Source organism: Puntigrus tetrazona, chromosome 5, assembly GCF_018831695.1.
Source record: "Puntigrus tetrazona isolate hp1 chromosome 5, ASM1883169v1, whole genome shotgun sequence".
In the NCBI taxonomy this organism is placed as follows: Eukaryota; Metazoa; Chordata; class Actinopteri; order Cypriniformes; family Cyprinidae; genus Puntigrus; species Puntigrus tetrazona.
Window position 1 is genome coordinate 7,863,981 of NC_056703.1, and position 14,233 is coordinate 7,878,213.

At 38.6% G+C, this 14,233-nt stretch overlaps 1 protein-coding gene across 2 annotated transcripts in view; it reads right to left on the reverse strand.

Moving 5' to 3' along the window:
- Positions 1–1,156: 1,156 nt before the first annotated feature.
- The window catches only part of atp2a3 (ATPase sarcoplasmic/endoplasmic reticulum Ca2+ transporting 3), a 46,838-nt gene continuing 33,761 nt past the window's right edge, over positions 1,157–14,233 (reverse strand). The window contains exons 9-22 of one of the 2 annotated variants that reach the window (XM_043238852.1): positions 13,486–13,574; positions 13,254–13,356; positions 11,931–12,062; positions 10,321–10,437; positions 9,987–10,205; positions 9,484–9,819; positions 7,764–7,984; positions 7,476–7,678; positions 7,240–7,325; positions 5,981–6,114; positions 5,586–5,703; positions 4,257–4,374; positions 4,062–4,090; positions 1,157–3,944 (exon numbers count right to left, since the gene is read on the reverse strand). In XM_043238852.1, coding sequence (XP_043094787.1) covers positions 4,086–4,090; positions 4,257–4,374; positions 5,586–5,703; positions 5,981–6,114; positions 7,240–7,325; positions 7,476–7,678; positions 7,764–7,984; positions 9,484–9,819; positions 9,987–10,205; positions 10,321–10,437; positions 11,931–12,062; positions 13,254–13,356; positions 13,486–13,574 — 1,881 coding nt within the window. In that variant the 3' untranslated portion in view covers positions 1,157–3,944; positions 4,062–4,085. The remainder of the gene's footprint in view (positions 3,945–4,061; positions 4,091–4,256; positions 4,375–5,585; positions 5,704–5,980; positions 6,115–7,239; positions 7,326–7,475; positions 7,679–7,763; positions 7,985–9,483; positions 9,820–9,986; positions 10,206–10,320; positions 10,438–11,930; positions 12,063–13,253; positions 13,357–13,485; positions 13,575–14,233) is intronic. The other variant, XM_043238850.1, reaches the window with a different exon arrangement.

Here is a 14,233-nt window from a genome sequence, read left to right on the forward strand (position 1 = left end):
CCCCTTATTGGCCCCAAGGATGACCCGTCACGTTGCTGAGGTCTGATTCTGACACCTGCCTTAGCGCTCAACAAGCCCTATTCAAATAACACAGACAGACATATCTAATGCATGATATAATGACCTGAAATGCATTGGAGTTTACTAAACACTTTACTAATTAAGCAATAAAAGCCTAATTGAAGAAGCTACTTTATGGTGGCTTCAAAGTTATTTTAATTCTACGAAGGCTGAGAGTAAATTGATGACAATTTTCTCATTTAAGCCCGATCAACAGCATTTGCTTTCCATTTAAGGTTTAAAGCATTTTTACGTAAGTTTGATTACATTTTTGCTTATTATTGTGAGCTAATATTTAGGAATACGTTATATTTTTTTGTCAACATACGTTGTCTATCGAGTTCATTAGAGTTCAGTGTATTATAAAGTATGCTGCAGTCTATTTTAATACCGTCTGGGTCTGGTTTCTGCCCTTCTTTAGACCTAATGCAGATCTAAATCTCAGTGGGCACAAATTGATTAAATAATGATTTATTAAAACCCACACAACATTTAGACAAAAGCAGACAGACATCCGGAGTTAAATCCTCATTTTAAAAAAGACATTGGTATAACACTATATCGTTCAAAGGGTACGTAAAAGTGTTTTTTTAAAGATTTTTTTTTTATTCAGCAAGCACGTATTAATTTATCAAACATGAAGGAAAAATCGTATTATGCTGCGAAGTTTTAAATAAATCAAAAAAATTCTGAATATGCAGCACGAGATTTTTCATCAGTGAAACACTAATTGAGTTCCATAGGATCCTGGGACTTGACGGCTGTTCAAAGGAATAAATCACTTTGACTTTCTCCGGTTACTGTACCAGTGGACTTACCCTGTTCTCTCTCCAGTCAAATATAAACGTTTTTTGATGAATTGACGAACAACGGGAGAGATCTTGAAGATTACACCACTGACGAGAATCCTTTCAGAAGCAACTCGACCACGACACACACGAGTTATTTTAACAAATAAATGTGAAGTATTAAACGCGCCGATCGCTGAGCCCAGTATATTTGGTATTACAGTGACACCTGGTGGTAACTAGTGTGCATTGCGCTCGCAGGTCCAAGGCGTTTAGGCGAAAATAAAGCAGCGACAACACCACGGAAATAAATTAGAAGATAAATAATCTTTATTTGACATGTCTTTTTCATATATATAAAATTATGTATCCACAATTAATATTACCAAGGCGTTTACAGAGAATTCTTTCTCAGTAGTGGGTGCAAAGCTCCAGCCGGTTTGTGCGCAGGCAGAAAGACAGCTGATCATCTCAGGACCACACTGTGCTCGAGAACGAATGGAGGGAAACGGCACTACAGTCTTTTGTTTGCTTTCCTGATTGTCAACCTTTAGAGAGCGCCCCTAGCGAATAATCAAGTGCGTTTCAGAATGAAAACATTCAGTATTGTTTGATGAAAACGGCACGTGGAAGAAGCACCGACTAAAGACGTTCAATAAAGTGAAAAAAAAGAGAGAAATGGATTGAAATAGATGTACAAAGTGGACGTCCGACATTCTGCGTAACACACAGACGTTTCGTATCTCTGGAGGCACGGTACCCACACCGGGCCCTTCGAGAGAACGGATGTTGCTTTTCCAGAACAATCGATCATCAAACAGACAAACAAAGAAAAACTAAAAATCCTCAGGCGTTCAAATCCAATTATAGTTGCAAAAATGATCGTTAGCACAATTCTTATCTTTATTTTACAACTCCTAAACTAAATCTAAAAGACACAGAAACCCTGCAACCTTTAAAAAACAAACTGTAACGATGAATAAACAACCTCCACTATTCTACAAAATATTCTCCATCCTTAGTTACTTGAACGCAGAAAGAAAGAAAAAAAAAAGAGTTTCGTACTGTTCTGTTCCGGGTGGTGATGTTTCATTTAAGTCATTACTTAAAAAAAATTTAAATATACTGTATAGGTTATTAATTACAGTAACAAGGTTCCATGCAATCAGGTATTTCATTTTTTTTTCTGTACAGAGTTCAAGAGATCAGTAGTTATTAGCAAGGCTGTACAAAGCCTACACTTTCTATTGGTGCAGATGCTAGTGTGATGAATATGAGCGGCCCTTTGCTGCCTCGTGTCAGGACGCTGACCCTAAAGTTACATGGTAATACGTTGACATAGGAATAGTTAAAAGTGCGAGAGCACATGGGACACAGAGCATTTACACCACTCACATTTGCTACCGGCAAAACGGATGATTCTAGACCGTGACGAAATCACAGCTAACAAGCGGACACAGACTTTTCACGCTGCGGTTTTACCACGGCAAGCATAATGACACCAGGCACAGGCGTAGCTGGTTTGCCAACTGGACTGATAACAGCACACCAGCATTTCCCAACAGATCGATGAAGGCATATGATACCCTTAACAGCAAAACTGACAAACTAAACCACCTGGGTTCTTTCAGTCGAATACATTATTATTACTTTGTTTAAAAAAAAAAAAAAGAGTTCATCAAAATTGCAGGAAAAGCACTAGCGGTAGAGAGTCCTCCCTCTGTGGACATGATGTACGGCAAGCACGTAAGCCCCACTGCGTTAAGGATGATTGTGACGTTATCGACATGACTGAATAGGAGGAACAAAAAAAAAAACGAGCAAATGGAAAAAGCCATTTGGCAGCATACGGTACTAAAAACGGATGAATAGTGCAGTTTAGGACTGCAGAGTCAAATTTCAAAAGATAAGCGAGTGAAAGTACATTCAAGTCGAGACCCCTTTACTCCATAATGAGGATGCGAGTCTGAATGTTAAACATCAAAGCCGTCCAGGCAATGCTGCAGATCTGGCCTGCCCTTCACGTCAATGAACAAATCCCTAACATTCCTCCTCCTTCCCTCTCACATGCCGTAGATATTAAGACTTACAGCATGTGGCAGGCTGCGCCGCGTTTACCCGCAGCACATAGTTACTAGTGTTCAACTGGAGTTCACTCTAGAGAATAAAAGAGGCGGAGAAGAGAAGTCGTCTGGGATAGGTCTGTGTGTGTTTGCGATCCTGTGTAAATATTTTTGGATGGTTTTGAAATGTTTCGTAGGTGAAAATGCATACCTGGGCCTATTATTTCACATATACTTGAATCTAGAATGGAGTGTGTTTTAACATTCTCAGGTTTTAAGTGGTGCCATCGCGTTTTTTTTTTTTTTAATTCGAGTGCAATTTAAATATATCTGCTGCCGAGTTTAGCTTTGTGTAAACAGTTATCTAACTGGCTAAGAGAACAAACTCTGAGCGCTGAAGGTGGCCACCCATTTGTAAAGAGAGGAACGATAGTTGACTTAAGAAACTGGCCGTTTTGTCCAAACACGAACATTCACACATTAAAAGACGCCCCTTGGTGCCATCTCTATTCTCTCTTTTTCAATTGTGTAAAGTATTTTGAATGCGAAGTATGATCCATGACCCCACCCTCCCCCCATGAATTTAACCCGAATGTTTAACGTCAAACCCTCTTCTGCTCTCTCAAATGCACCACAAACCGCCCTACTATGTACAGCAAGGATATGAAAGCTACAAAGCAAGATAAACAAAAACAAATGGTCACACAGCTGCTCGCCATGATCGAGTTAGGCCCATGCACATGCCAACACACACGCACACCTAATCTCTCACACAAACACACACACACAGTAACATAAACCACAAGCCCTGCTTGTTTTAGTGGTGGCTGGACATGCAGCGAAGACACGGGAGGAGTGATGACGAGTGTGTGTGTGTGTGTGTGTGTGAGTGAATGTGTGTGTGCATGGAGCGCAGTCTTAAGAGCTCGGGGGAAAAAGGCAGGGGTGGGCGTGTGTGTGTTCATGTGTGCCTGGAGGAAGTTGTCCTAGAATTTCAGCTGCCGACTCTTCCTGTACTTTTCTTCCTCTTCACCTGCAGATCCGCAAAAAGAGAGAGAGGGAGAGAGCAGTTATATTGTGCCTCTAGAAAATGAAGACCAAAACGATGAAGGTGATTTCAAATTGGACAGGCTGGAGTTCAAGAAAATACCTTTTAAAAGATGAGAGGAGAAAGTTAAACTGCCGGAGGAGAAAACGGATCAGAAGAAACAAACAGAAAACGTCAATATAAAAGAGACAGAAGCACTGACTGGAATATTAGGAACAGTCACGTCAGAGACAGAGATGTTAGTCACACTAAAAGACGTATATAAAATTCACATGTTTTTCTGTAAGCGGGTTGTACCTTCTAAGTGGTGGCGGGAGATATACTTGAGTGCCTCATCCAATAGGATGACAGGAATTGAGATCTTGAGGACTATGATCCATTGGGAATAATGCAGTGGAGTTACCTGGAAGATTAGCTGGCGAACACAAAAAGAGGTTGAATAATATTATTCAGTACACTGTAACAGACACCTTAATAAAGTGTAAACTTTTTATTCTACAGAACAACTTAATTAGATTAAATATTAAACCAGAGATATTTAAATTTTTGGAAAATCACAGGGAGGAAAAAAAAACATTTTGTTGACAATATATTGGGAAAGTTGTCCTGTGGTGTCACAGGAAAATATAGGGGGAGACAACTTTATACACAAATAACATGAAAAAAGTGACTTTATTCTTAGACTTACAAATAGCATTAGAGAGTTCAGTTTTTTTTTCTCACTTTTTCTGTCAAACCACAGGAAACACTGATACTTCAACTACCCTTTTACGGACAATACATTTCTAGAGCATGTTGAATTTTTAAATGCATGTTATCAAATCTCAAAGCACTTGAAGAAAGGAAGTCTGTGTGGAGCAGTACGTATTTTAAACCGAGTCACTGAAAATGCTGGATCACGAGATGGTGTTTTGGGAGCCGCTATTTTTAGAAACCGTGTCCGAGAGTGGATAAGTCTGAAAACGACAGCATTGTCATTTTCGTACATGTGTGCAGCCAATCCATATATTTTGTGCAATTCATGTCATCAGCCCACATCTCTCAAAATTTATGTGCATACTCCAAGTTGTTCTCCATTGTTAGTGCATGTCTGTTGCAGAAATACAGCCCCACGTGCTGCTCTGGTGTGTATACTACATTGTTTTTGAGTTGGTTTCAGTGGTTTTGTGTGTATGCAGGTATTTTTTTTGAGATGACAATGTTTTTGTTTTAAAAGAGGCGGAAAAAAACAACATCAGAGGATGTGGATGAGCCCTAAATGTAGTAAATAGTTGATGGTTGTAAATTATTTTTATTTTTGAGTGTGAACCATCACGTTCAAAACATTTTTTATATAGTATAGCATTTTCTGAGAATGTGCAAGACGACCAAAATAGTACTTCCATCTTCTATCATGCCACTTTGTGTATTTAAGATTAAGGCTATCATTTAAAATAATATATTAAATACCATATTGCAAAAAAGAAAGCAAATGTTTATAAAAAGAAGCATAAAGTTTTTATACAGCTAAAAGAACTAGAAGCTGAGGATACTGGAAGCCTCGCACATTTACGCACATGCTCTTACGTTACAAATAAACTGAATAATGACAGAGAAAAGAGAGATGTTCCTGCATGTATCACTCACCGGGAGAGGCTCCACATACAGGATGAGGAAGTGTAGAGACAAGGAGAGAATTATGGCCCCCAGCAGCCATATATTCACCCAGGGTGGCATTCTCAGCAGAGACTGATTCTCTGACAGGCTACAAGAGAAAAGAATCAAGAGGTCTCAGGTCTTAAATAACTTATTTATGCCGGTTAAGTTATGCTCACATTAAAAATGACAAGGAGAGGAATGGAAGTAGCAAAAAAAGACATTTAGGCCTACAATTTTCAAGAAAATGAACTCAAGAGCTGTCACAGAGCCAGAACACCTCCACCGAGCTCATAAGACGTCTGTAAGTTGTTTTACAGTAGCTATTTTGACGTATTGAAAGACCACAGCTGATGAAGTGCTATCACCATGGCAGCAGGTCTTACCTGTTAAGAGCGTTGAACATCTCTATGGTAACAAGCACAGAGAGAGCCATGGTGGTGGGGTAACGTGACTCAAAGACCTCACAGTCAATACCCTGAAACATGGGGTTTTCTTCTGTACACTGCATAAAGTGCCGCTACACACAAGAAAAACGCAGTCAATGTGGGGCAGTATAAAGAGCACCTCCAGCCATCTCGAGCATATTCAAATGTTTGTTTTATAAATGGCATAGTTTTTAATAAAACAAACAAAAAAAGCTGTGTTTAGAGCATCTAATATATTTGCCATATATGATGCAAGAGCAGTAAGACAGGAAATCATTTGACCCGCTGATGGCAGTATTTTGTGACCTCTGAAGGATCTGTGTGATATTAGAAAGAGCAGCTGTGTAGATCATCCTGTGAGATCTGAACTCTTTGATACTGAACAGCTGTGTCTTCATTTAAACATATTCCGAGAAAAACTAAAAAACTTATTCCAAAGAATAACAATATTGGGATTTCTTTGTCTTTAGAATGCAGCTATAACACTGTATGACTTCATAATACTTAAAATTATTGTTAACCATTTTTTTTGTACTGTTAACAAACCCATATTTTTACATGTGTGCGTGTACTGTGTACATTTATTATGTATATATAAAAGCACATACACACGTCATATGTGCTTGTACTTATATTTATATTCATATAATATATATTATATATAAATATATTTAAAATATAAACATTGCATATTTTGTACATGCAAGTTGTAGTATTTATATATACATGATAAATATACATGGTACATATGTTATGAGAACAAAACATTTTTTTAAGTAATTAATCTAACAGCACTAGATATTAATAAAGTTACTGGTAACACTTTAGAATAGGTAACACTTGTTAACTATTAACTATGACTTCCCTCAAATTCTTAATTAATAGTTAGTAAGGTAGATGTTACGTTTTAGTATTGGTTACGATTAGGGATGTAGAATAAGGTCATGAAAAATAAGGCATTAATATGTGCTTAATTAGCATTAATAAATGGCTAATATTCTAGTAACATGCATGCTAATAAGCAACTGCTAAGTGTAACCATAAAACAAACTGTTACAAAGATTAGATTAGATTGCTGCGCCTGAGCTAATTTAGAACATATTTTCTAAAAGTCTGGCATATAATTTTACAGAAATACTTCTTAAAGTAACTGAAGCAAAACTGTACTTCACAAGAGAAATTATCCTATTGTTTAAAATAAAGCACTGTTGACTCACCAGCTGATAAAAAGACACCTGTGGGCCGTCCTCATCAAACAAATACCACCAGGTGGCAGCACTGACAGTGCCTAGACCCACATATCCTAGAAGAACAAGAGTACAGTAACTGCAGTGTGGTCTGATCCTTCATAGAGCTGACTGAGTTTTCAGGGAAGAACTGTAAGAGCACTTAAAGAGGCAAAAAGTGTCAATAATATTAGATTTTTATGGAATAACCAAGATATTAGACTAACCTCCAATGGCTAGGTATCTGAAGAAGAGCCAGCCTGAAATGAGAGGCTCCTTAGGGTTTCTGGGTGGCTTGTCCATGATGTCCAGATCAGGGGGGTTGAAGCCCAGGGCAGTGGCTGGCAGACCATCAGTCACTAGGTTCACCCACAACAACTGGACAGGGATCAAAGCCTCAGGCAGGCCTAGGATGGCTGTCAGGAAAATACTGCGATGGAGGAAAATAAGGAACCCGCGTGAGTGCAAATGTGGATAGGAAACCGAGGCACTACACCAATCAAGATTTCACTCACCACACCACCTCTCCCACGTTGGAGGAGATGAGGTAACGGATAAACTGCTTCATGTTGTTGTAGATGGCTCGTCCCTCTTCCACCGCGGCCACAATGGTGGAAAAGTTATCATCTGAGAGCACCATCTCGGAGGCTGACTTGGCTACAGCTGTTCCTGAGCCCATAGCAATGCCAATTTCAGCCTTTTTTAAGGCAGGGGCGTCATTAACGCCATCTCCAGTCTGAAAGTGAGATGAGAAGAAATAGAGCGAAGGATAAGGGTTAATAGACACTAACAGGCTTTCCAAGCGCACCTCTGAACCATAATTGACTTGCTCGATGAACTAAATTGTGCCATTTTATGAGACAAGCATTTGGCCTTTTCTAAGGAAAAAAAAGTTCTTCATGTTTGAAAATGTAAATTTTAATACAATGTAGACAAGGTTTTTTTTTTTTCACATCTTAAAACAAATCTGCTTGCTAAGGATCAAACAGCATAGGTAAGTGTATAATATTAATTCTCTTTTCAGCAAGGATGCATTAAACTAATCAAGGGTAACAGGAAAAACATTTACAACAAAAAAAGAAATGTTTTTTTAAAATGGATGAGAATTAGGAATCAAAGCAAATCAGCATATTAGAACTCTTTCTGAAGACTAGATCAATGGCTGCTGAAAATGTATGTTTGTTATCACTGATTATCACTGTATTTCTGATTAAAAAATGTAAATGCTCACCATAAAGACAAAAATATATTTTTTATTAACTCCAAACTTAACTCCAAACGATAACGTAAATGTCCATTCATTCAAGAAAACGCTACATATAACTCAGTACCTCTGAGATACTTTCTATAAAGGGGTGGGGCTTATCTAAGGGTCAATTCACAGGCCACTTGTTTAAAAAAAGTGGAAGTAAACATTCAAAACATATTAATCTTACTGATCTAAAAGTAATTAATTAACCTTATGATCCAAAAGTAAATAATTGCTCTTTGGTAAATACAGGTTGGGAATTAAACAGGGGTCAAGCAGAGGATGAGGAAATATTTGTTTTCATGTTCTAAAAGGAGCAAAGCAGCCTCCGTCATGCACACTGATGTCTGGGAAATACCTCAAGTCCCTAAATGACAAACAGACACACACATACAACAGAGCTGGAAGCGACAGTGTGTGAACAGGAAGAGCACTGACATGCTCTCGTAACTCCAGCCAGGAAACTCAGCATAAAAGACAAGGCTGTCTAACTCTGAGAGGAGTAGGTGCTGCAGAATATTACATTATTGCTAAGAGACTCATCCTTCATATGATCCTCTTGGCTCTCTGATTGTTTAACTGCCACTTTCACTCACATTAACATCCCAACTGTGACAACTACGATGACATGCTGTATTTCAAGTTATTCATTCTTGGTAATGAAGCATATTTCCTTTTACTAAAACCAAAAGCATAGCAATTAGATTGTACAATAATATTAATGTTAAAAAGAATGTATCTGCTAATAGTGTGTGAATTAAGAAAACTTTCTGACAGTAAAAGTGAACGTATGTAAGTACGAGATAAAACCGATTTGAATTATTTACATCAATTAATATTTTGCAGCTCCTAATACAGTACCCAACTATCAACTGCTTTTCAAGTGTGATGGTTGTTGTTGAGTTCATTTCAGACCCTCTTTTGATGTTCCAACAGTATTTAGTTTTTAACTTTCGTGAAGCTAGCCACTAACCACTATATCTCACCATCGCTGTGATCTCATCAAAGGACTGCAGATAAGCAACGATCTTTGACTTGTGTGCAGGCTCGACACGGGCAAAGCAGCGAGCCCTTTTCACAGCTTCTCGCTGAACCTCTGGAGTCAGGTCATCAAACTCTCTGCCAGTGTAGGCTCTTCCTTCCACATCTTCATCCTCATTGAAAATGCCAATGCGTTTGCAGATGGCCACGGCGGTGCCCTTGTTGTCCCCAGTGATCATGATGACACGTATACCGGCCTTACTGCACAGCTTTATTGAGCCAATCACCTCCTTTCTGGGTGGATCCAACATCCCCACACAGCCAACGAAGGTGAGATTTGACTAAACAGATAATCAGATTATGCATGTTATGCCAGATATATAAATTTACATGTACTGTCCAAAATAAGTTTTTGTTAAATAATATACACAGTGAACTGAATATAAAAGATAACTAGTAAAATAATTGTCTTAAACAACATGGAGAGGTGTTTATAAAGTTCTCTCACCTCATACTCTGAGAATTTGACAGAGTTCTCCAGGTCCATTTTGTCTTCAAGTGGGGGAGAATCTCGTGTGGCCAAAGCCAAGCAGCGCAGTGTGTCCCTGCCTGTCCCCCAGTCTCTAATAGTGCTCATCAGCTCCTCCTTTACCGCTATGGTCAATGGGACACGGTCTTTACCGACACGCATGAACTGACAACGGTCAATCACACTCTCTGGAGCACCCTACATAGAAATTAATGAAGGGAGAGGCAAGGGTGATGCATACAGCATTACCAAGATTGCTGAAGGTATTGACAGATGTTAGATGTTTTCAGATGCGTGTTTAGGTTAAAAGTACCTTGACAAACATCTTGCTCTGGGAGTTCGAGCCATTGGGTGTGCAGTACACGGACATGGACTTCCTGTCTCTGGAAAACTCCAGTGTGAATTTTTTCTGCATCAGCTTTCTGATAATCTAAGTGAGAGAAGCAAAAAAGGCAGATAAAGGGAAAAATAATGCGAGATGTTAGATCAAGCAAAGATGAAACACTGCTGCCATTGTGTGTGTGTGTGTGTGTGTGTGTGTGTGTGTGTGAGAAAGTTAGGAAAGATGTCGTTTTCAGCTGTTTTCTTGGGTTGCCTTCAGACAGCACTGTTTGTACTCAGCTATCAAGCACCAGTCTTCTCCAAAAAAGATTAACGATTTAGTAGCCATTACACCAAATGAGCGTAAATGTCTTGTAACATTATAGATGTTTTTATTGTCACCTTTTTACCATTTGTTTTTACAAATAAATTAATCCATAAACATGACCACAGTAATATACATGTTTCTAGTATAAATAAACAATGTAGTAAAATGTTAACTAATTATCCCCTACACCTTTCAAAATTAATATATAAATACAATCCAGATATGCAGTACAAAAATTCACTGAGGCAAGGGAATTAATTTGCCACTAGGTGGAAACCACCTCCAGCACATGGAAACAGAGCCCGTATGCTGCTCAACCTACAGTACAGTATATCAGGCTCTGTCTCTGGTTGCTATCTCTGTTCATGACTCTCTTTAATATCAAGATCAGTACTGCAGATGTTTACACAAGGCACTGCATGTATGAGAAAAAACAGTCTCTTCTTCCCAGCTCCCCTGAGAACAACACACGTCACTCCTCGGTAGGCCTCCAAAGCTTTACAAAAAACATTTACCCCCCCCCTTAACCATAAATTGTGCCAATCCAACTATCTGTCATCTGTCACAATCTGTCTGAATGTCTGCCACCAATGTGTATTGACAGAAGCACAGTATAGTCTCTTTTGGTTTCATAGGCCAGTGAAATTTTGGATCAGAGTGGAAAGTTTAGCTAACCTCTTCATATACTCGCCTGGTTATCTAAATATTATTCTTTGCCTCTGGGAGTCTGTGTCACAGAAGTTTCTTTTTTTGGAGAGCAGAAGGATTGCGGGGTCAATAGAATAAAGGCAGCGCTGCTGGTCATTCACTCTCTCAGAGAAAAATGTTTCCACTGGGGAAAAGGGAGAGACAGAACAGGACTAGCCCACTGTTCCCAGTCTCCCTAATGCAGCAGTGTGGGATGTGTGACTGGTTTCTCTTAACATCTACAAGTGTGCACAAACCTCAAGCCTTTTTCTCAGTCTTTCTCTAACTACTGACTTGAATTAACACACAATTTAATGTAGATTGCACAGGGTGCATGCAGTAAGCATCTTGAAGCTGTTGTTTCATCCCAGTAGACTTCCTATATACACACTGTGAAGACACTGTGTCATCTAATTTCTTTTAAATATCCTGTCTACCACCACTGGCCAAACTTTGGCAGCTATTGTATTTCTTCTGAAGGCTCATCCATCTATCCCTCCATTTATCGTTTTTCATCACTTCCCGTTATGTTCTCTTTTATTGCTGTCTGTCTCATATTCTGGTGCACCCCATGGCTCCCTTCTTACCACATTGCATGCTGAAGCTCGGTCTACTTTGCTGAGTCCGGAGAGGTCAGTTTTAAACACATTCATCTTCTCCACCAGAGTCGTGAGCGCAGTTTCTGTGGCCTCACCCACTTTCTCGTACACTCCTTTGGCCTGGAACAACAGAAGCACAAAAGTGCGTAAACATTCAGTGCCCTATTAGCCCAAATAACATGAAGCATACAGCACTTCAGCAATGATTGTTACAGCGCACTTTAAATGTCACACGGAAGCAATGGAGCATGAGAATGTGTAACAATTCTGTCAATTCTAATTCTATCAAGTACAACAACAAAGCATGTTCTATTATAATATGTAAAATAATTACATAGTGTCTAAATATTTTAGAACTTTCATGACTTTCATTCCTTCTTCATAGGATTAGGATAGGATTCATGAATAAATGAGAAATGCAAATTAATTGGAAAATGTATGCACATTACCAAGGTTTGAGGGCAATAATATGTTTTTATGTGTTTGAAGGAAGAAAGAATTGGGGGGCAAAATAATAAAATCAGTAAAATAGTAAAATCAGTAAAATATAATTACAGTTTTGTTATATAGCTACAGTTTTAACCAGTTTAACCTGTGATGACAAAGCTGCATTTTCAGCAGCCATTACTTAATTGCCACAAAAAGGTAAGTAAAGGCTGCACCTGAAAATCATAAACAGTGGATGAGTGTTGTCTTTAAAAAACCTAGACCCACATTGTTACTCAATATTCAAACATATGGCTCCTTTGTTAACATCCATAATAAGTTTATTAGATCTCTAAAGTTCACAGTTCACTCCAAGGATTCTCTGATGAAATATTTGCATTGTTCCAGGAAGCGAGATACTATGGTGGTGGAACATGACATTTAATTAGGTAGTGATTATTTATCTACACTAATAAGACTTTTCAAATATTTACTTGATATGGCAGCCTTTAAAGTATTACTGTGGCTTCTTTTAACTCCATAAAATTAGATTAGATGCCTTCAATAACAAAGCATGCTTTAAAACCCTTCAGCTTGTCCTAACTTGTGCTGGCCTTTACCCTACCAGACAACCACAGAATAAGCATGATATTATGCAACGCAGAAACCATGATACCATGGCAATGGCACAGAGGTGAGAAATGCAAGCCAAATGTGCAAAACAAGCAAATTAAAAAGCTGCTCATCCCTGAAGAACAGAGAATGCATGGTTAAAAATTCAGCATTGACAGCAGGATAGACTCAAAACACTGAATGAGATGCTTTGTTAAAGTAAATGTGGCATCTGAGCATTAGATGCAGAAGATCCACGCACACGCCGCTGACCTCATTATAGTCCAGCGAGGAGTCGTTGCACAAAGAGCAGATAGTAGCCAGTTCCACCAGACCATCATATTCTCCACACTGCACCGGCTTTTCAGCTCTCAGCCTAAGGGAGAGAGAAGGGATGTAAATACAAACGATGTATCCAGAATGAGCGTTATTATTTGGAAGAGGTAAAAATGAGATGATATTTTGGGAAGGATCAAGGGCTCTGAGTATGTTTGTGTGTTCTTACACTTGTCCCTCTGGAGCATAGGTTGAGCCGGTGATGGTGAACTCATGCAGGGAGCAGCTGGTGTCATCAGCCTTATTAACCACAAACATCTAAGAGACACAGAAGTGAGAAAGGGAGAGAGACAGCATGAGAAACACATGCAGATTAATCAAACAAACTCAACTTTAGGGTTCCGCTTTTTTGCACAATTAATTTCTTTGACTTTTTCTTCATGGTTACTGGATAAAAAAAAATGTTTTTTTTTTTTTTTTTAAATAATGCATTTCACATTGGCCAAATGGTCTGGCAAGAAAAGAAAAAAATCTTATTAAGCATAAACTAAAAATTACTAAAACTAATTTTGATCACTACAGAAACTTCCCTAACTTTAATGTTTTATTCATTTCCATAACACACACAGTCCAAGAAATGGCAATTTTAAAATTCCCTGATATTTCCAAGTTTTCCATGAGGAAATCCTGGCACATAAAGTTCTAAATGCTCATAATTTTACCAATTAAAAAGTGGTTATTGTAATTAAAGTTGGAAAAACAAAAAGGACTCCACAGCTGTGCCCAAGAAAACATTTAAAAAAAGCAAATAAGTTCTCCAAGGCTTCTGAAAATAGTTACAACCCCCAGTTGCATAAAAAAAGGAAAGAAAAAAAACCACCAACAGACATTTTTGACTCCACCCAATCGGCTCTGGGGTTTCCCTTATCCTCTGTCCAATCAGAGGCAAAGCAATGATGTCATCATGCACTGGCAGC